At 37.6% G+C, this 21,995-nt stretch overlaps 1 protein-coding gene and 1 non-coding gene across 4 annotated transcripts in view; both read right to left on the bottom strand.

The window, feature by feature from the left end:
* EPRS1 (glutamyl-prolyl-tRNA synthetase 1) overlaps positions 1-21,995 on the bottom strand; it is an 81,746-nt gene that overhangs the window by 11,710 nt on the left and 48,041 nt on the right. For all 3 annotated transcript variants that reach the window (XM_021927087.2, XM_021927088.2, XM_031655634.1), the window contains 8 exons: positions 20,221-20,338; positions 15,903-16,262; positions 7,519-7,752; positions 6,104-6,366; positions 3,250-3,301; positions 2,250-2,459; positions 1,828-1,900; positions 424-503 (listed from right to left, as the gene is read on the bottom strand). In XM_021927087.2, coding sequence (XP_021782779.2) covers positions 424-503; positions 1,828-1,900; positions 2,250-2,459; positions 3,250-3,301; positions 6,104-6,366; positions 7,519-7,752; positions 15,903-16,262; positions 20,221-20,338 — 1,390 coding nt within the window. The remainder of the gene's footprint in view (positions 1-423; positions 504-1,827; positions 1,901-2,249; positions 2,460-3,249; positions 3,302-6,103; positions 6,367-7,518; positions 7,753-15,902; positions 16,263-20,220; positions 20,339-21,995) is intronic.
* On the bottom strand, positions 6,469-6,572 carry LOC116272442. The gene has a single exon (XR_004181124.1). It is a non-coding gene; the product is annotated as a small nucleolar RNA U13 (small nucleolar RNA).

Here is a 21,995-nt window from a genome sequence, read left to right as displayed (position 1 = left end):
CTCAGGCTGGAGTGCAGTGGTGCAATCATGGCTCACTGAAACCCTCTGCCTCCCAGGCTCAAATGATCCTCCTACCTTAGCCTCCCAAGTAGCTGGGCTACAGGTGCACATCAACACACCTGGCTAATTTTTAGTAGAGATGTGGTTTTGCCATGTTGCCTAGGCTGGTCTCAAAATCCTGGGCTCAAGTGATCTGTCTGCTCAACCTCCCAAAGTGCTGGGATTATAAGCATGAGCCACCATGCCCAGTCACTTTCCAATTCTTATTACCATTTTATATAATAAGTAATCAAAAATCGCAATTTATCTTAAATACTTCAAAAATAGTTCCATACTCCCAATCCTTTGAAAATAAAAACAATATATATATATTTTTTAAAGAACATGAATAATAATAGAATATAAGAGGAAGTGAATACCTACCACCACATTGCACCACTGATTGAGCTTGATGGGCAGGTCTCTGTGTGACTGCACCCATTTTGCATATGCAGGATACATTACTGAAAGACATGGGAAAATAGAGACAGTCATTTAAGGCTTTATTTCTCCTTTAAGGCTGTAAGAGCTAAACCAGCAAGATAATTAGTAGGAATTAAAATGTAATAAATAAATTTGAAAAATAAAATGTATGTTTGTGTAAATATATTTCCAATGTTTATAATAAGTGAATAGTATTATCTATTTCATAAAGTGTATTACTCAAGGATACAAATCTAAAGTTGATCATATTTTACATTCTTCACAGAAGATTTTACATTCTTCATATAATAGTTAATGTACTTTGATGGTTTTCACGTTTGGTTTTTAAAAACATGAATAAAGGTCATGTCCTACGTTAAGCTCTCTGCATTCATTGACCTGTTCAATTCTCGCATTCAACCCATAAGTAAGTATCATAATCTCAGTTTTAAAGATGTGGAAAGCTGAGTTTATAGAAGCTAAACAATTTGCTGAATCCAGCAGTTATGTATGAGAAGCAGAATTAATTTATATCTATCTGATGCACCTATTCAGAGTATGAAAGCTCTTGCAATGAATTGCAAAGTGAAGATATCTGTGTTAGAATAGCCTTCTCATGATCTATAATTAGTAAACCAAAACAAACACAACTTTGCCAAATAGTCTCAGAGAAAAAAACTGGTATCACAATATTAATAATGTATTATACAAAAGTATCACTAGAAATATCAAATAAGAACAAACAATCCTGAACTCTACAGATGAATGATCACTTTGAAAGACGCTGTAAAGCCCAAAACCTCAACTTTTCCAACGGCATTATCATTTACCATATGTAATTTTAGAAAAATCATTTAATCTTTCAGAGACTTTTCTTTACCTGCAAAATGGAAATCACAATAACTGCCCCTGCCTTCCTCACAACACTGTTGTAAGAATAACACAAGATGATGTAGAAGTACTTAGCGACCTATGAACACCCTACATGAATGCAAATCTAAATGTATTATTAAAATTTAAAAATAATTATGGCATAAACATTTGTATTTGCAATATTATAATCAATTCCAACAATAAAAATAATTCTAAGAATAAAATTCCTTGAAAAGTCCTAAAAATTTACAGCATAAAAATGAGTATTTAAATTAAAAATCCTATAATTTAATGATAAAGAGCTCTGCAATGACTATTAGAGAACAAAACTCTAGACAACCTAAGTCTGCATTCAATCGTTATCAACACTCATGAAGTTTTGTATTGTCAACAGGGATTATACCTATCACAAAGCGAAAGCTGAGACTCAACTCTAGAAGCTGTCTCTATTGTTCATTGAGCATTCTCCTGCACTCTAAGGCCTGTTCTCACCTGTTTCACTAGTAGGACGAATGGCAATTGGTTCTGCCAACTCGGTTTTGCCAGATCTTGTAACCCAAGCAACCTAGTAAAAAAAAATCATTTTTCATACATTTTTTTTCAATAGCATTTTGGAGCAACAGTACAAATGCAGGCAAATTTCCTCTGTTTTAATTTTTGCTATATCAATTTAGGCAAGTTAAAATAGTTGCTGCTGTTCACTGTGAGGAAAGGTATGCACTTACTGACCTTCTAAATATTAAGTCAGTTAATTAATGTGACAAAATCATTACTTGCTATAAAGGTAGAAACAGAACTTTTTAACAAAAATGGCTTTACATTTTTCAAAATTGGTTGTTAAACTCAAAAGTTGAAAATACATTTTCAAGTTTGTCAGAGAACACTGCAAAAAAATAAAAAAGAAGCTCACTTACCTCCGGGGCAAAGTCAGCAATATGAGTCTTCTCTTTCTCTAATGCACCTTGAGACACAAACATGGGGAAGTAGCAGTTTTCAACACCAAGTTTCTTGATCCCAGCATCAAAAAAGTCCTTGATGGCTTCCCAAATGGCATAGGCCCAGGGACGAAGAATATAACAGCCACTTACGTCATGGTATTCAATCATTTCTGACTTTGTGATGACCTTTTTAAAAGAAAAATAGTCTTTAAAGCTTACATTCAACCAAAATTCTAGTGTAAGTGGCAAGAGTATGATAACCAAAATTCAAATCTGGAGGCTTCTACTGTTGATACATCCCCATAATGTGGGAGGTCATAATGGAAGTAAAACAGACCTGACTATACTGAAAAACAACATATAACAGGGTTCCAAACTCTCAATAAAGCCTGAATTCCACCGGGCATGGTGGCTTACACATGTAATCCCAGGACTTTGGGAAGCCGAGGTGGGTGGATTGCCTGAGGTCAGAAGTTCGAGACCAGCCTCAAATATGGTGAAACCCAGTCTCTACTAAAACTACAAAAAGTAGCCGGGCATAGTGGCGTGTGCTTGTAGTCCCAGCTACTCGGGAGGCTGAGGCAGGAGAATTGCTTGAACCCAGGAGGTGGAGGTTGCAGTGAGCCAAGATCACACCACTGCACACCAACCTAGGTGACAGAGTAACACTCCCATCTCAAAAAAAAAAAAAAATTGAATTCCAATCCTGTCTCTGCTCTCGACTATATCTTTGTGGCCTTGAATTAATCTCTTTACTTGAACATTAAAAAAAAAAAATCACTATCTCATGGTACTACTTTTCAATTCAGGACTTCATGTGAACATGTTGAAAAATAGTGTCATATTAAATGACTACAGTATGTATTAAAGGCATTATATAACATTATTACTATTGCCTTTGTGGTGTATTTTGGAATCTAAACATAAAGCAGCCATTGAGACTTAAAACATAAAAATCAACTGAATGCATACTCACCTGAGAATACCAATCAGCAAGATTTTCTTCTTTTTTTGCCTCAAGACCCAACCTGTAGATATGAAAAGTACAAGATAAATCTCTTCATTCAGCAACTGCTTTTAGGTCGAATGAAACCTCTAAAGTTCAAAATAGATTAGTTTTTCTTCAGTATGAGTTATTTCCATATTTGTAACTTCTCTATATTCATCCCCAAGATAATATTGTGTTTTCTTGTTTTGTTTTTAAGACAGGGTCTCACTCTGTCACCCAGGCTGGAGCGCAATGGTGTGATCCTGTCTCACCGCAACCTCGGACTCCTCAGCTCAAGAGATTCTCTCGCCTCAGCCTCCTGAGTAGCTAGGACTACAGGCGCATACAACATCTGGCTTATTTTTTTATTTTTATTTTTTGGTAGAGTCAGGGTCTCGCTATGTTGCCCAGGCCAGTCTTGAACTCTTGGCCTCATACAATCCTCCTGCTCCGGCCTCCCAGAATGCAGGGATTACAGGCATAAGCCACCATGCCTAGCCCCTAAGATAATGTTTTTAACCTAAAAAACAGTAGAAATGCCGGGCACAGTGTCTCACACCTGTAATCCCACCACTTTGGGAGGCCGAGGTGGGCAGATCACCTGAGGTTGGGAGTTTGAGACCAGCCTGACCAACATGGAGAAACCCTGTCTCTACTAAAATTACAAAATTAGACAGGCATGGTGGCACATGCCTGTAATCCCAGCTACTTGGGAGGCTGAGGCAGGAGAATGAATCGCTTGAACCAGGGAGGTAGAGGTTACGGTGAGCTGAGATTGCGTCATTGCACTCCACCCTGGGCAACAAGAGCAAAACTCCGTCTCAAAAAAAAACCAAAAAACAAAAAACAAACCCAAAAACAGCAGAGACATCTCTTAAAAAGTTGTGAGACATTATCCACAAAATCTAGGAAAGCCAAATGTAACAAAAGCTATGATTCTATGCTTCCATGCAGACATCTCTTTTACAAGGTTCTTTTTAAGGTAATGAATTTGTGATAGAGACAGAGCCTGTTCACACCTATTCTCCCACTAAAAAAGAAGAATCTTATGCCAGTTAAAATTATAGTAAGATCACCATTTCACTGAAAGTAAAACCTAAAAAGTAATAAAAACAATGGCTATAAATACACACATATATGTGTGTGTACTTATGTGTGCATATTAACCAAATTTATACAAGTTTTTCTTTTTCTGTTTTTGAAACAGTCTCACTCCATCACCCAGACTGGAGTGCACTGGTCCGATCTCAGCTCACTGCAACTTCCACCTCCCAGGTTTAAGTGATTCTTATGCCTCAGCACCCCTTCCCCCACCCGAGCAGCTGAAATTACAGGTGTGTGCCACCATGCCTGGTTAATTTTTTTGTAATTTTAATAGAGACGGAGCTTTGACATGTTGGCCAGGCTGGTCTCGAACTCCTGACCTCAACTGATCCGCCCACCCCAGCCTCCCAAAGTGCTGGCATTACAGGTGTGAACCACTGCGCCTGGCCTTAAGTTTTTCTTTTAACTAGAATAAAAGTTGCAGAGATAGACGCTTGTAAAATAAACTGGGTCTGTAATAAAAAATTATTTCAGACAATAATCATTTTTTTGAAATATCAACAATTATTCAGGATAGAGTATGGTCTCTTCTTGGAGTTTAGAAACAAGGTTTTACTGGCTAAAAATTTTAATGCATTTGCATTTGCATTCTCCATTGTTTCACTATGACATACCTCAATAAAATAACTCTATGAAACCTAGCACTTTCACAAGCACTAAGAAAGTAAAAGGTGAAAAGTTCTACACTCTCTTCTACCCTGCTATAACTCTGGCTATTCAGTTTAATAGTCAAAAAGAAAAATATCTGTTGCATTCTCTTGTTTAAGGAGACACTGTGTATATGATATGAGAGCTAAGAGGCAGCAAAATTTGATACTCAGCTAAACAAATTTAAAACCAAAGTATCTCAGTAACAGTTTTTTCTTCTTATTAAGCCATTAAGGAAAACCCATCATAAAGTTCACTCTAATTGTGGAAAGAGACAAAAAATTACAATCATGCGTCACTTAATAACATGAATATATTCTGAGAAATACGTTGTTAGGTGATTTCATCATTGTGCAAACATCATAGCTTGTTATACTTCAATGCCAACATCAAGTACCATATATCAGGTTTCTATACATGCTCTGTTATGATGTTAGGGACCAATGTCACATAAGTAGTCCACTGTTGATTGACACATCATTATGTGGTGTATGACTGCACATTATTCACACAGATTGGAAGATCCTTAAAGAGCCATCTATCCCACTGTTTTGTCTTTAGTCAGTTTTGTCTTATATTTAAACTATCAATTTTTAAATTGAGAATGAAGCTCTCACTTAGTCCCCATAAAAGATCTTCATTTGAAAAAAATCTGCTTAAGGTGCAAAACAATGTGTATAATTAGGCTACCAATTATGTTTAAAAAGGAGGAGAGAAAACATGTATGTATATTTGTGTGTGATATATATATATATATCTGTATTTACTTGAATAATAAATGAAAATCGCCAACAGACACAGAAGAAACTGTTAACAGTGGCTACCGATTGATTACGGTGGTGGGGAAAACTGGAAAGATGGGAAACACGCACAGGAACTTCTTATATTCTGAGATTCTTGAACCAAACAAATGGGTTACCTATTTTAAAAATTAAATGGAAGATTAATAAATGCTATCTGCTGACATTACAGTTTTAGCGTTCTCTAACTTAATGTGATAAACTAATCAAAATTTGTTTTAAAAAATATTAAGAGTTGAATTCATTCAAAGCTCTGCTTTGCTTCAAATGAAGTTTCTGCAATTCATTACCTGGTCTGTTTCTTAGGGCCCTGCCCTTCTCCTGCTCCACTTGATGACAGTCCACCTCCTTGGTTTTTAGAAGGGTCTTTCCTTTGGCCATCATTTTGTTTCTGAGGCTTATTCTGCTTTTCAGATTTATTTTCTTTTTCTTTCTTCTTCTTATCTTTGTCCTCAGCTCCAGTGGCTGACACAGGCTTATACTCTACTCCTATCAAAGACTTGTATTGTGCCTTTAGCTGAAGGAGTTCTTGTACAGCTATATCTATTTGATCCTTTAGTTTAACAAAAGAGGAAAAAGAAAAGACAGTATTTAATTCAAGTCATTGTCTAAGCACACTTAAATACAATGCTCAAAGCTTTCTTTTATCCCCCAACATCAGATGGGTAATGTGCCCAGGTGGTAATAAGGTTTGAGGGAGGCATATCTCACATATGAGTGTGAAAACCCAATCATCACACTTAGGAACTACAAAAGGATCTGTCCAAAGTTTAAAAGCAGATTTGCAAACACAATTAAAGACAGGGATTTGGGGACAGAAGGGTTTGGGGTAGGTGTTACACCAACTATTGAAATTATAAAGATTATTATAAACAGGGATAGAATTGTGCAAACTGTGACTGGAAAATAGCATGGTCTATAACTGCACTATCCAAATAGTAGTCATGTGGTTCATTTAAAGTAAATAAAATTAAAAATTCACTTCCTAAGTCACCATAATCGCATTTCAAATGCTCATGTGGCTAATGACTACTGTATTAGACAATACTGTTATAGAATATTTCCATCACTGCAGAAAGTTCTACTAGAAAGCACTGGTACCTAACATGTATTCCATAGGAATCTAAGTTAAAAGCCATTAAATTACATAAGTTGAACATTTCACAATTATAAAGATGAGATAATGATTATCAAGTTCTAATAAAGTTAAATTTCAAAACTACAATGACTGTCTTCCACTCATGTGAATCTGTACAAAAAAATCTACTCCTAAAAAGATAACAGAATTAGCACAGACTACTAAGAGCTCAAAATAAAACCTACTATTTCAGTTTGACAGAGCTTTAGGAGAAAGAATGAAAAACAAGGTAAATATTAAGGGCCTTCAATGGGTGAGCACTGTGCTAGGGTCTAGGTCACTATTCTGGATCTTACAGATTGGAGGGAAACAACTTAACAATTAAAATACAGTCTGTTTAAGTACTATGTCAGTGATGGGCTGTGTCATATGAAAACATCCAGTCAAATCTAGTTGGGGTAAGAAACAATCAACAAAGAAAGTTTCTCTAAAAGGCAAGGTAGGAGAATTGAGAATTGAAATATGAGTAGAAGTTAGCTAGATTTGATGGGGCAGAAAACACTTGAGGCAAAGAAAATACTCTGAAATGTAAAAAACAAAAACACATAAACAAAATAACCCACTAACCTTAGGGGCTTTTTCAGTTTTAAGTTTCCGAACTACTTCTCCTTGAGAAGCTACTTTGTCAAAAAGTAATTTGGCTTCTGGTGTTTCTAAACCAGCAGGTTCAGAATTTCTGGTTGGGCTTGAATCTGAACTTTGAGATAATGGGGGCTGACCAGGTATGTACTCCTTCCCAGTTTTTTCTTTATATTGAGCTTTCAGGGACAGTAAGCATTCTACAGCTTCATTTATTTTAGCCTAAAACAAAAGAGAGATAGAGATATTTATAAAACTTTGGAAATTTCTGGAAATTTCAATGCCATTTAAAAATTTTTAATTATCAAAAAATCATTCCCATAAATTAATCATGGGGAAACCTACGTTAAATCATCAGCCTAAAATAAGAGATAAAGCTAAAGAAAAATTAAAAACATCGATTATCTATAAGCCAAAGAAATAAACAAAAATACAGTTCAACATACAACAGTGTAACTTTCTATTTTACGTAAGTCAACAGACAAATAATAGAACATCTAAGTAAACTGTCAGTGTCTAGACCTGGGTCTATAAATAGTGAAGTCAGAATTTACAAAATCAGAATAAAGATCAGATCAATGGCTTTGCCTATACAAACCTTATTTTCCACTGCTTATTAAACAGAAATTAAAGACAATTTCGGGAAAAAAGGAAGTTTGGGTCCAACTAACGAATAGTTACATCAGTTTCACAAATTGACAATGAGATGAGAAAGCATGTTGAAGTTTTTAGACACTTACCTATATATTTTAATCTCTGATACTTTAACATAATAATAAAAAAGAATGATACACTCAGCCCAACCGAGACACTTGTGACTCTCTAGCAGAGAATGACGGCAACACAGGCAAAGGACCCAAGCTGGACACCTTACCTGAAATGGTGCTACTATCTCACTACAAACTAGTGTACCACTGGGAACCTCGAGGTATCAATCAAAATAGATAGGAAAAGTGTCTCCAAATCACCCTATCCAATCTTTACTGCTACTTTCTAATAATGCTCCAGATAGCTAAATGAAACCAGGCAGAAGCCATGAAGAATACTCAAATGGGGGTCAGAGGAATGCAGGATACCAATGGTATACCTTCAAAAAATTTGCATCTATGAGGCAGCAAAGCACACTTCCTTGTCCAGCTACTTTATAACGTCTTCTGCCATTAGAGCGTCACACCAGGCACCACATAAAGGTAGTAAAATTAAGAGAAAACGTACAAAGAGAAGATGAGAGTAAACTGTCTGATTTGTACTCTTGATTTGTCTCTGGTTTATTCTGTTTTTAGGAAAGAGTTTTCACAGCAGAAACTACTTTATCTTAAGAAAAAGGGCCAAGCTGGCCGGGCGCGGTAGCTCAAGCCTGTAATCCCTGCACTTCGGGAGGCCGAGACAGGCGGATCACAAGGTCAGGAGATCGAGACCATCTTGGCTAACACGGTGAAACCCCGTCTCTACTAAAAAATACAAAAAAAAAAAAAACTAGCCGGGCGAGGTGGCGGGCGCCTGTAGTCCCAGCTACTGGGGAGGCTGAGGCAGGAGAATGGCATAAACCCAGGAGGCGGAGCTTGCAGTGAGCTGAGATCCGGCCACTGCACTCCAGTCTGGGCTACAGAGCGAGACTCCGTCTCAAAAAAAAAAAAAAAAAGAAAAAGAAAAAGGGCCAAGTTAATCAGACATACGAGAATCAAGGGGGAAAAAAGGGCAATTTCCACCAGCTAAAATAAAAATGGAAAAGAAGGAACTTCCCTGCAACTATTTCTAGAAAAAGACGACCATCTGAAAGAAACTCCACTTTACACTATAAGCAGGTATTCATTAGAGCTTAAAGTCAGATGGCACACTTCTCACACAGAAAAAAAAAAAAACCCGTTTGCCAAGATTATATTGAAACATTATAAAGGAGAAAATTAAGATGAGCAAACCACTCTGTTACTGAATGAAATACTCTTAATAAAGCTATATATTCATACATTTCCCCTCCCATTGGGAAATGGAATATTTTAGATAACTAAGTAAATTGCTCAGGTTATTTTTCCAAAAAGAGTGAAATTATACTAATCACCACCATGCAATCTTCCCTGATGATTCAGAAGGTATCTAAAGATTCTTGACTTTGAATTATAATATGAAAAGTATCATTATCATTTTATGGCATATTTAGTCTGTGCCAGACACTATACTAAATGCTGTACAAGGTATATTATTTAACTCTCAAAACAACCCTTACAGAAGTTAAGTTTAGAAAGATTAAATTCCTTCCCCAGAGTTACACAATAAGTAGTAGAGCTAGTATTTGAATCTCGGGTTTATTCCAGAGGCTGTGATCTTGACCACTACGGTTTGCTTAGCGTTACAGAAAACAATGATCTAAATGTGCACTTTATTCCTACTAACGTGCTATGAAAACTGCTTTTTGAAAGAGATCTTTGAATAGTACTCTGAATTTGTCTCTTAGAATATACAATGAAGAACTGATGGGTGGAGGACAAATTATCTCTTAATACTAGTTTTCTGGATTAAAAGACATTTACAAAGAGAAACTGGGTGGTATACTATTATTTAGTACAATATCATACAACAGCAGAAGCTGAAAGAGCATTGCTAGTAGAATTTAAGTTGTTAGTGGACAAAGACTGTTTTAAACTTACCTAACGTATGCCAATACAAACAGAAAAGGTTTTCAGCAAATAACTGCTGATGTGGATTAATGAGAAAAAGAAACAACCTACACAAAAGACTTTGGTAAAGGTTTAAGATGGGAATTTGAAATAACTAAAAGTGATGCTAATATTATGACTAAAAACTGGAAAGTTAAATAAAATGGAGAAAATGGACAAACTTCTGATTACATTCGGAATGAGTACTCAAACAGCTATTTTTTCAGCAGCCACTAGATGTAAACGTTTCTCCAGGGGGAAAGGAGTGAACTTTTAAAAACAAAAAACAAACAAAAAAACCTGGAATGTTATCCATTTGAAATAATAGAACCTTTCAAAATAGCCTGGGTATCTCGATTCTAAATGCAAAAACTTTTCTCAAAAATACTTTTATCAAACTTGTTTTTTTCCAACTTTATTACCAGTCACTCACTTTTGCTCCTTACTGGCGTATCTAAGAGAACTATATCTACACACATCAGTAATGATGACTCCTGAAAGCAGAGATTCTCACTTGGTGGGGAGGGGGATGAATGAGTGGTAATCAGAACAGAAAATCCTTCCAAGTAAGTGAGGGAAGAGAGTGATGATGCTTGTACAATATTTTTTAAAGTCTGCTAGGAGATTTAGTAAACTAAAAGTTCACAGGTTTCAAAGAAAGACATTTTAAGAAAATAATTAACCGATCATGTGTAGCTTAAATACCTACACCTGTAAGGAATAACCAATTACTGAAACATGATTCTAGGAGCCAATACAGCATAGGGTAGACCCCAGATCTTGATGTCAAACCTAAATTAGAACACAACACCTGTTCTCCTGCTGATCAACTAGGCTGATTCGTTTACCTAAATCACAATGTACCTGCTACTTTTCTCTAATACAGATCAATTAACACAAATTCTGAAGATTTTCCAGAAGATCCCCAAGCTGATATAAGTCTTGTGAAGTATCCTGAACCACAATCCGATGTAAGATGCATTTATATTTGTTTAGATCAAAATCAATTTTGCATTAAGTACTAAATACAGATATAGCTGGAATTCACTACACACGTTACAAACAACATCAAGAAAAAGATAGGCTTTTTTCTTATTTCCTTCCCTGCAACATTTATATTTGGCCTGAGACATCTTAAAGCTATTTGGGGCGAGAGTGCAGGGTGGCAGTTTCCTAGAACAACCTGCTTAATGGACAAAGGGGTACAGTGATGTATGTCCTTTCCTGATAAATTGTGATTTAGGTTTTAAAAAACAGTAACATTGGTGTAAAAAATAAAAGAGCAAAGATTGCAAGATGAATTATTGGGGACATAAAATACAAGGTGCCATGAATTAAAATGCTGCAACTACAGAAGCAAATGGTGATTCAACCCCCCTCCACATAGACTGCGTATGGCATAAAGAGAGAACATTAGTGACAAAACAGTTGTGAATTATTTTTATTTAATAATCATTTGATTTTGTTGTTACTTGATTTTTAAACAACTGTTAACTATAATGGTTCTCAAAACTCTTTCTTCCGAAAGAGCTACATAATAAATATTTAGGCTATGTGAGTCTCGGTTGCAACCATTCAACTCTTTAACTGTAGCATGAAAACAACCATAGACAATACGTAAACTAATGACTGTGTCTGTATTCCAATAAAATTTCATTTACAGGCTGGGCGCAGTGGCTCACACCTGTAATCCCAGCACTTTGGGAGGCCAAGGCGGGTGGATCACCTGAGGTCAGGAGTTCGAGACCAGCCTGACTAACATGGTAAAACCCCATCTCTACTAAAAACAAACTACAAAATTAGCCAGGCGTCGTGGTGTGCACCTGTAATCCCAGCTACTTGGGAGGCTGAGGCAGGAGAATTGCTTGAACCCGGGAGGAGGAAGTTGCAGTGAGCCGAGATCTCACCATTGCACTCCAGCCTGGGCAACACAGTGAGACTCCGTCTCAAAAAAAAAAAAAAAAAAATTCATTTACAAGGAACAGGTATACAGCCAGACCCAGCAGCTCAGGCCTGTAATCCCAACACTTTGGGAGGTCAAGAAGGGAGGATGGCTTGAGTACAGAAGTTCAAGACCAGTCCTGTTAACACGTTGAAACCCCATCTCTACAAGCAATACAAAAATTAGCCAGGCCTAGTGGCATGTGTTTGAACTTCCAGCTACTTAGGAGACTGAGATGGGAGGATTGCTTGGGAGGGTGAGGCTGCAGTGAGCCATGATTGAGTCACTGCACTCCAGCCTGGGCAACAGAGCAAGACCCTGTCAAAAAAAAAAGAAAAAGAAAAAGAAAAGAAATTTGTTTTAAAGTGGCTTTAATTTTTAAAGTAACTTAATATTAAATGTTATTATATCTTTGGTGTATTCTCTGTTATGCACCTCACACTATATCAACTTGATCCATTATTTTATGCAGCAACCCACTGAGCAGGGGAAAAAGAGTAAGAGGAGCAAAAGATGGTAGACTTGATGGACTTCAAGTTTTTATTACTTGCTCGTCTTTTTGCTTATACTTTGCCTTTATGCTTAAAAGTTATTTCATAGAAGCATCTATCTGATCCTGAAGCAGGAAAGAGAAGATTAAAAACAAAACAAAACAAAAAACAGAGCAAGAAAAGTCTAGTTGAAGCTGGTAACCTAAAACTTCAGCTGGTCACCTTCCTTACCTTTTAACATGACACAGTAAAATAACCACCTTTGTAGAAAACTGAATGGTTAAGAGGCTTAGGCAAATTATTAATGCAAAACAAGCACAGACTTGCTAAATAATGATAAACTAGTAAAACTATAACTCTCTAGCGCTTTCAATGGAATGCCCCACTGTCACCACCTCTCAAGGTAAATAACATGGGAATCAGTCAGTACTTTAATCTAAGCTTTGTAAATTTCAGGAAGTTACTTTCATATTCAGTTTCTCCTCTGTTGCTAAAACAGGCAAATAGAAAAAGTAGCATTCTTTGAATATTTTTGTACATGGCTCTTGGGAAGACTAAAAAGTGTATGGTACATAGTGCCAGATGCAGGCTAAATGCTAGTGCCATTCCTAATAACTGGGTTCATTCTTTAGAAGAGAAGAAACATTTACTATTACTAGCATTCAGAGAAAAAATACATGTAGTACAACAGGTCCTTGAAGAACATTGTTTTGCTTGATGTCATTTCATCATAACTTTGAAGAGGAAAAAAACGTTGACTCCCAGCCAGAGCCACTGTCTGTGTGGAACATGTGCATTCTCCCCATGTCTGCGTGAGTTTTCTCTGGGAACTCCAGTTTCATTCCATATCCCAAAGCTGCACACATTAGGTGAACTGGTGAGTCTAAATGCTCCCGGTCTGAGTCTCGGTGTGTGTGAGTGTGCCCTGCAATGGAATGATGTCTTATCCAGGGCTGGTTCCTGCCTTGAGTCCTGAGCTGGCCACCCAAAACCCTGAACTGGAATAACTGAGTAAATAATTATCTTACTTGTCGTTATTAATCTTTCTTAAATGTATATACAGCTCACATTTGTTTCCATTAGAAGTGTTGGGTCTTTATTTAAGGGTCTGTGTAATGCAAAAATAATAATTTTAAAAAGAAAAAGAAGACAAAATATTACAAAAGAAAAAATGAAGACAACAACAACAATAATAAAACACAAGAAGTTTGTGTAATGTGATGTTTTTGGGATCAGAAATATGCCAAGGTAACTTAATTCTTGTTTATCTCAATTAGCCTATTGTTGTTACACATCATTTTGCTTAAAGTCTCAGTTTCCAAGAACCTATGAACAACATTAAGACTTAATATATTTTGAAACACAGATATGGTATAAAGTAGGCAGCATTCAATAAATGTAAGTCAGACTAAACTGAAGTCAGATTTATTTCAGTATCACATTTATTGGTATTTAAATACCTAATAAATTACCTACCCAATTACCAAAGAAATTTAGATCTTTTTACCTTAAGCTGACTTTTCATAACCTTAACAGTGTTATTTTATGAAAGCATGATGTAACCCATTAACCCAAAAGGATGGGTGATGGATTCATAGTTGACTGTTACTCCAAGTATAATGGTTTCTGCTGTTACTATTCCACCCATAATTAAGCTGACAAAAATTGTCACATAATCTCAATATATTCTACTTACAACGAAGAAATTTGAAGACCAAAGCCCTTCCCTTCAAATTACACCTAGAGAGGAGTACATATTTAGTTTCCAGCAGATACAGTGCAAAATGCTCCCAACCTCCCCATGAGGTAGGAAACATCGGGAATTTATATCCTAAACTCATACATCCAGCAGCATTTATTCCTCGAAGCAAAGCTGTTTTAGATAATCATGGTTCTTCGGGATCTCAACAGGCTATTTAGGTTGGTGCAGAGTAACTGTGGTTTTTGCCATTAAAAGTAATGGTAAGAACCGCAATTACTTTTGCACCAACCTAATAAAGGCTTTCTCACAGTTCACGATGGAGTGACAGAAAAACATTAACTCCTGGGAGAAGACCTCAAAATGTGAGGTCAAATATTCATGATTGAAAGTATCTTAGGTGGCAGGGTTTCATGTCAGATGCTAGCCACTTATTGATGAGGTGAGGAACTTACTGAATTCTCCAGCCTGAGCCTAGGACCCTGACAGGACAACAGATCTGACATTTTAGAACAAATCCCCTTCCTGCCACATAAGTCAAGCCTCGTGGTGTACCATACCTCTCTGTGTATGTGCCACAGTCTAAATTCTACAATTTTTTGCAGCTCATCAGGGGCTGAATTGTTTCTTGTTGCAGTACTATTTATCCGATCACATCTTAGAACTATGCTGCTGTTTGAATAGGACTACCTACCTTCATTATTAAATATGATCTTTCACAGTCTATACAGATGCCATTCCCTTTGTCTCTTACTTACATCAAGTAAGTCCATTTCACACTAGGTGCCACACCCACTTGGCTAAATGTTTTGCCTAAGGACATACTGAAACAAGAATATAATTTATACTTCAGTCAAAATTTCATATAATTTGAAGGCCCTGCTATGAAAAGTTGGAAATAATCACAGGTCAAAAACCTCTTGACAATCCATTTGTTATTCCCTGAATACACCTTGTACCTTCTGACCTCTACCTCTGCTGGTACTGTCTTCTACACCAGGAGTTCTCAAAGCATGGTGGTCCCTGGGACAGCAGCATCAGCATCACCTGAGAAACTTTCTAGAAATGTGTATTTTCCACATGCTCTGAATCTACTGAAGAAGAAAGTCAAGGGGCAGAGCCCAGCAATCCATGTTTTAGCAAGCCAGTAATTCTGGTGCACAGTAAAGCTTGAGAACATGGTTCCACACTTAAGCGTGCCTTGTTCTGATCTTTGTTCCCCCATAATGGCTGATTCTACTTCAGGATGATTTTAAATATCCTTTATAAATTGTTTCCACCTTTGTTGCCACTTAAAAACACAAACCCTTCACATAGCAACTTATACATATCACAAAGGATTACAGTCACATCACACAAGAGTACAGTGAGTCTGTACGTTTCCTTCCCCAGTAAGCCACGCCTCAACTAGATTATGAGCTTCTTACATATATTTTCGGTCTGACACATAGCAGATATCAATTAATGTTGATTATTACATCAAAATATGAGCAGTCTATGTTTTATAAGAAGATGAGACTACCCTAAGCAGTTTGAATTCACACACTTAGTGAAAATGTGGTCTTGACTTTCTCTAACATACTGACCTTAGGGGCTTTTTCAGCTTTTAGCTTACGAACCACCTCCCCTTGTGCAGCAACTTGATCATACAGGGATTTACTTTCCAGAATACTTGCTGACGAATTAGAAGAAATATTCTGTCCTATTTCAGCAGGAGGGTTTCCAGGTTTATATTCCTGGCCAGTTTTCTCCTTATATTCAGCTTTCAAAGACAAAAGCTGTTTTACAGCTGCATCTATATCTTCCTTTGGTGCTTTCTTGGCTTTTAATTCACGAACCACATCTCCTTGAACAGCCACTCTATTGTAAAGGACCAAGGAATCCTCAGATGTAGTACAATTATTATTCAGAGAAGGTGTTGGTCTTTCCTTAAAAGGAGCCGAGGTCTACCAAGAGAGAAAATCAAAAGTAAAATAATTAATTCATATTAAATGTTTTCCCACAAAATTATTTCAAACTGATTGTTTTATAATGTTTCCAATTTAAAACAAAAACTTTAAACTTCAATCCCTTAAAAAGCTTAAATGAATAATCTCATTCCAAAGTATTTATCCTAATGAAAAATGACAGGAGTAAACAAAGATAGAGGTACACTGGAGCATTTTTACTATAGTAAAAACCTGAAAATGCCCTAAATCTTTGTCATTAGGGGACTAAAGAAATTATAACATATCCATCAGGTCTGAGAATAAATCACTGCTCTACCATATACTCACTGTGCAACTCTGAGTTAGTTATTTAAGCTGTTTCCTTACTATAAAAGGGGGATAACCATATTTAACCCATCAAGTTGATGGGAAAATAAAAAGTAATCTGTGTAAAGCTGTTAGTCACAAAGGCTGAGAAAAAGTGAGTATCAATAAGCATTAGCTATCACTATTAATTTTTTAAGAGATTAAATATAGCTAGATTGTTGATAAGGCAACAGCTCCATGAAATTCTGTGATATAATTGTAACTCATCATTGTGGAACAGTTTCATTTGTGTAAAATTATAAGTTTACAGGTATATATTTGTATATAAGTAAATGCAACAAATCTAGAGCTATGTTCACTAAAATCAACCGTGAAGAGTGAATATACTACTTTTTGCATGCTTTCTGCTGCCTACACTGCATTCTTCCCTACTGAAACCTTTCTAACATTAAAACCCAGCTCACATTATACCTTCCTTACACCTTTTTCCTTTAAATGATCTGCCACTTAATTTTTCAGAATAATCTTACCCATATTCACAGAGTCTTATGTACAAATTTCAAAAATTTTCATCTCTATTCCAGAATTCTGACCTGCTCCCAGACCCAGCATTTTCAATGTCTTCAAGACATCTTTACCTAAACACCTAACAGGCATCTCAAGCTGTATCACAGTTGCATTTCACACAGGGGTTAGGCTCTCAAGTGGGCATGTCAGTAAAAAAAACCATCACTCAAAATTTCCCCCCATAATTCCTTAAATCACTCATAGTATTTTTAGTGAGGTTCTATATATACACTCATAAACTCTAATATGCACATATAAATGCATATTATACATTAAAGAAAGAATACAAATCATTAGCCACCCTATATCAAAAAAATATATTTGTTCAGCAACCTTTTTTTTTGTTTGTTTGAGACAGAGTCTCGCTCTGTCGCCAGACTGGAGTCCAGCGGCGTGATCTCAGCTCACTGCAATCTCTGCCTCCTGGATTCAAGCTATTATCATGCCTCAACCTCCAGAGTAGCAGGGATTACAGGCCTGCACTACCACACCCAGCTACTGTTTGTATTTTTAGTAGAGACGGGGTTTCACCATGTTGGCCAGGATGGTCTCAATCTCCTGGCCTCGTGATCTGTCTGCCATGGCCTCCCAAAGTGCTGGGATTACAGACTTGAGCCACCGCACCGGGCCTGTTCTGCTACATTTAATTTGCAACATAAATCATCACAATCATGGTTAGTAAATAGGGGAACATATAAGTGAAACACACACACACACACAAACACTGCCTTGTATGTGATTTTTCCCAATGTATTCAAGTTTTATGTCAAATAAAGAAGCATGCAGGAACAAGCTTTTCATAATTAAAGAGAAAACTTTAGAAATACATTGACAATCTGAAGAAAAACCCAAAAACCTTTTGTGTAAGTGCCTTCCTTTAATGAGGATGGTGCTTAAAAAACGTTTTTTACCGTCACATTAAGCCATCTGATGAAACAGTACATGGGAATGGAAACTTCAAAGACATATTCTCATCTGCTAAAGCTTAAAAATAAAAACAAACCCCAAAAAACTGACAAAGCAGGCAATACCCTGGATGAGAATTTAATTTTGATAGTATCAGCCTCTGTTGGAGACAAATATCCTCAAAGATCTACACATCACAGGGAAAAGCATTATTATTCTTCAGGTTTAAAGCTGCAAAGTATCTCTGACTGCAGTACTGGGTATAAGTGCCAGTCAACTGTACCTGAATTTTGAATTTCTATTCAAAAGTGTGCAGGTTTCAAAGCATGTCCACACTTCTTTTTTACTTTCCTCCCACCAAGAAGGGGGGTGTCTGTGCACTCTCCTGAATCTGAGCAAGCTTGTTACTGATTTGAGCAACAGAGTATAGCAGAAATGATGCTACGTGAGACTTCCGAGGCTAAATCATAAAATGGAATGCTCCTTTTACCTCATCTACCGGACACTTACTTTTGGAGGCCTTAAATGACAGGTAAGAAATCTTATTACCCTGACACTGCCATGCTAGAGAAGCCACTTGCAGCTATTCCAGTCAACTATTCCACCTGAGCTCCCAGCCAACACCAGTATCAACTTGGCATCCAGGTGAGGAAACAATTTTAGAATCCAGCCCAGGCCAGGCGCGATGGCTCATGCCTGTGATCCTAGCACTTTGGGAGGCCGAGGTCGGTGGATCACCTGAGGTCAGGAGTTCAAGACCAGCCTGGCCAACACGGTGAAATCCCATCTCTACTAAAAATACAAAAAAAATTAGCTGAGCATGGTGGTGCATGCCTGTAGTCTGAGCTACTTGGGAGGCTGAGGCAGGAAAATCGCTTGAACCCGGGAGGTGGAGGTTACACTGAGCCGAGATCATACCACTGCACTCCAGTCTGGGCAATAGAGTGATACTCCACCTCAAAAACAATAAAATAAAATAAAAACAGAATACAGCCCAGTTGAGTCTTTGACAGCCCAGTTGAGTCTTTGATGACTGCTACCCAGCCACCATCTGACTGAAACCATATGATATACACAGGTTTTCGTGGTTTGCCTCAACTCTGTTTTTCTTGATAAATCAGCTGTTATTTTTAGTATGCGATTTTGCAGAACATGAAGTTTTTCAAGAACACATATTAATTTATAGCATAATATCAGTTATCTTTCTAGGATATGTAAAAAATGAGAGGCACAGGTGGGAACTGGGACCAATGAGGGAAGGGCAATCAAATTTCCCATCTCATGCTTACTCCATGAGTTATTCAATAATACATAGCAGCAATTTTCAAGGTGTGGTTCACAGATCCTAAGGGGTATATAAAACCCTTTTAAAGGTGATCTGCAAGGTCACAGCTATTTTCACTATATTAAGATATATTTTGTCTTTTTCGCTCTCATTTTCTTATGACTGTTCATGCAGGTTTTTAGAAGCTTTTTGTTGTTATCTTTACCTTAGAAGGTTTAAGTCAGATATTAAAGAGATCTGCAAAAATTTAAAGCCATACCACTCAAACTAAAAGTTTTATTTTGGAAAATTTTTTTTAATAAAAACTTTTTTTATGTTAACATGTAACTGGATTTATTATTTTTACATGAATTAAATCCTTTTAAAACTTCTCAATTTTTAGTATGATAAATACTGATAAATATAACCCACATAAACAAATAATTTTTAAGAATATAAGGGAGTCTGGCCAGGCACGGTGACTCATGCCTGTAATTCCAGCACTCTGGGAGGCCAAGGTGGGCAGATCATCTGAGGTCAGGCAGTTTGAGACCAGCCAGGCCAACAGGGCAAAACCCTGTCTCTACTAAAAATACAAAAATTAGCCAGGCGTCATGGTGCACACTTGTAATCCCAGCTGCTCAGGAGGCTGAGGCATGAGAATTGCTTGAATCTGGGAGGCGGAGGTTGCAGTGAGCCCAGATCGCACCACAGCACTCCAGCCTTGGGCAACAGAGCGAGATTTTCAAATCTTATATGAAAGGATAACAACAAAATGCAAAGAGCAGATTTAATTGTCTACTTCAGTCTCCACAGTAAGAAAGATAATCATTTGTAAAGAAATATATTCTAAACTCTGGTATAGAAAGACCATTTATTTTTATAGACATATCTGTAAAAGTCATTACCTACCTCATTTTTTGTGGCTTCTACTTTGGTCTTTTCCTTTGACCCTGATGTTGGCATTTCCTTTGTGTGTCCATCAGGAATATATATCAAAACGCATGGGGCTTCTTTGCAACTATATGGGCTAAAAAGAAAATAAAGGGACAAAATAGTTCATCTGAACAAAATTATGTGAACAGCAATAAACACTGAATTCCTAGATAAATTCAATGGCACTAAGTTAATGCTTTTCTTTCTTTTTTGAGACAGTCTCACTCTGTTGCCCAGGCTGGAGTGTGGTGATGTGATCTAAGCTCATTGCAACTTCCACCTCCTGCGTTCAAGTGATTTTCCTGTCTCAGCCTCCAAGTAGCTGGGATTACAGGCACACGCTACCACACTAATTTTTGTATTTTTAGTAGAGACGGGGTTTCACCACGTTGGTCAGCCCGGTCTTGAACTCCTAACCTCAAGTGATCCGGCCACCTCAGCCTCCCAAAGTGCTGGGATAACAGGTGTGAGCCACAGAGCCTGTCCAGTTAATGCTTTTTGAAGTATAAAACAGTCCATTCTCTTATTCAAATCAGAGGCTCTTCAGAGAATTTCTACAAACAACAAATGCAAAAATAAAAATTGACAGTCCTGGCCGGGTGCGGTGGCTCACCCCTGTAATCCTGGCACTTTGAGGTGGCCTGCCTGAGCTTAGGAATTTGAGACCAGCCTGGGCAAGACAGTGAAATCCCATCTCTACTAAAATACAAAAAATTAGCTAGGCGGGCGCCTGTAGTCCCAGCTACTCGGGAGGCTGAGGCAGGAGAATCACCTGAACCCAGGAGGCGGAAGCTGCAGTGAGCCAAGATCATGCCACTGCACTCTGGCCTGAGTGACAGAGCGAGATTCTGTCTCCAAAGAAAAAAAAAACAAAACTGGTCGGCCGAGGTGGCTCATGCCTGTAATCCCAGCACTTTGGGAAGCTGAGGCAGGTGGATTACCTGAGGTCAGGAGTTCGAGACTAGCCTGGCCAACATGGTGAAACCCTGTCTCTACTAAAAAAAAATACAAAAAGATTAGCTGGGCATGGTGGCAGGCGCCTGTAATCGCAGCTACTTGGGAGGTTGGGGCAGGAGAATCACTTGAACCCAGGAGGTGGAGACTGCAATGAGCTGAGGCTGCACCATTGCACCCCAGCCTGGGCAACAAGAGCGAAACTCTGCCTCAATGAAAAAAAAAAAAGAAAAAAGAAATTGACAGTCCTTATTATAAACTTCCAATCTATGAACTTCCATCCATATGAACAAACTAAGCCCAGGGCAAAATTACATCTGCTATGCCTGCCACTAGAAAGGGTGTTAGTGAATGTTGTTGATACTCTTGACTTCAAGAAAATTTGTCTACATACCACACCTAATCTGCTTATAAGCAGAAACATTTCTGCAAAATGTTTATTTATTTTAAAATATTTAAGGGTGGGTATGGTGGCTCACATCTGTAAACCCAGCACTTTGGGAGGCCAAGGCAGATGGATCTCTGGAGCCGAGGAGTTCAAGACTAGCCTGGGAAACATGGTGAAACCCTGCCTCTACAAAAAATACACAAATTAGATGGGTGTGGTGGTACATGCCTGTAGCCCCAGCTACTCAGGAGAGACTGAGGTGGGAGGATCACCTGAGCCTGGGGATGTCACGCCGCTGCACTCAAGTCTGGGTGAGAGTGAGACCCTATCTCTTAAAAAAATAATAATAATTTATAAGAATTTCTTGGCCGGGCGCGGTGGCTCAAGCCTGTAATCCCAGCACTTTGGG

Source organism: Papio anubis, chromosome 1 (assembly GCF_008728515.1).
Source record: "Papio anubis isolate 15944 chromosome 1, Panubis1.0, whole genome shotgun sequence".
Taxonomy (NCBI): domain Eukaryota; kingdom Metazoa; phylum Chordata; class Mammalia; order Primates; family Cercopithecidae; genus Papio; species Papio anubis.
This window is presented reverse-complemented; position numbering and strand designations above follow the sequence as displayed.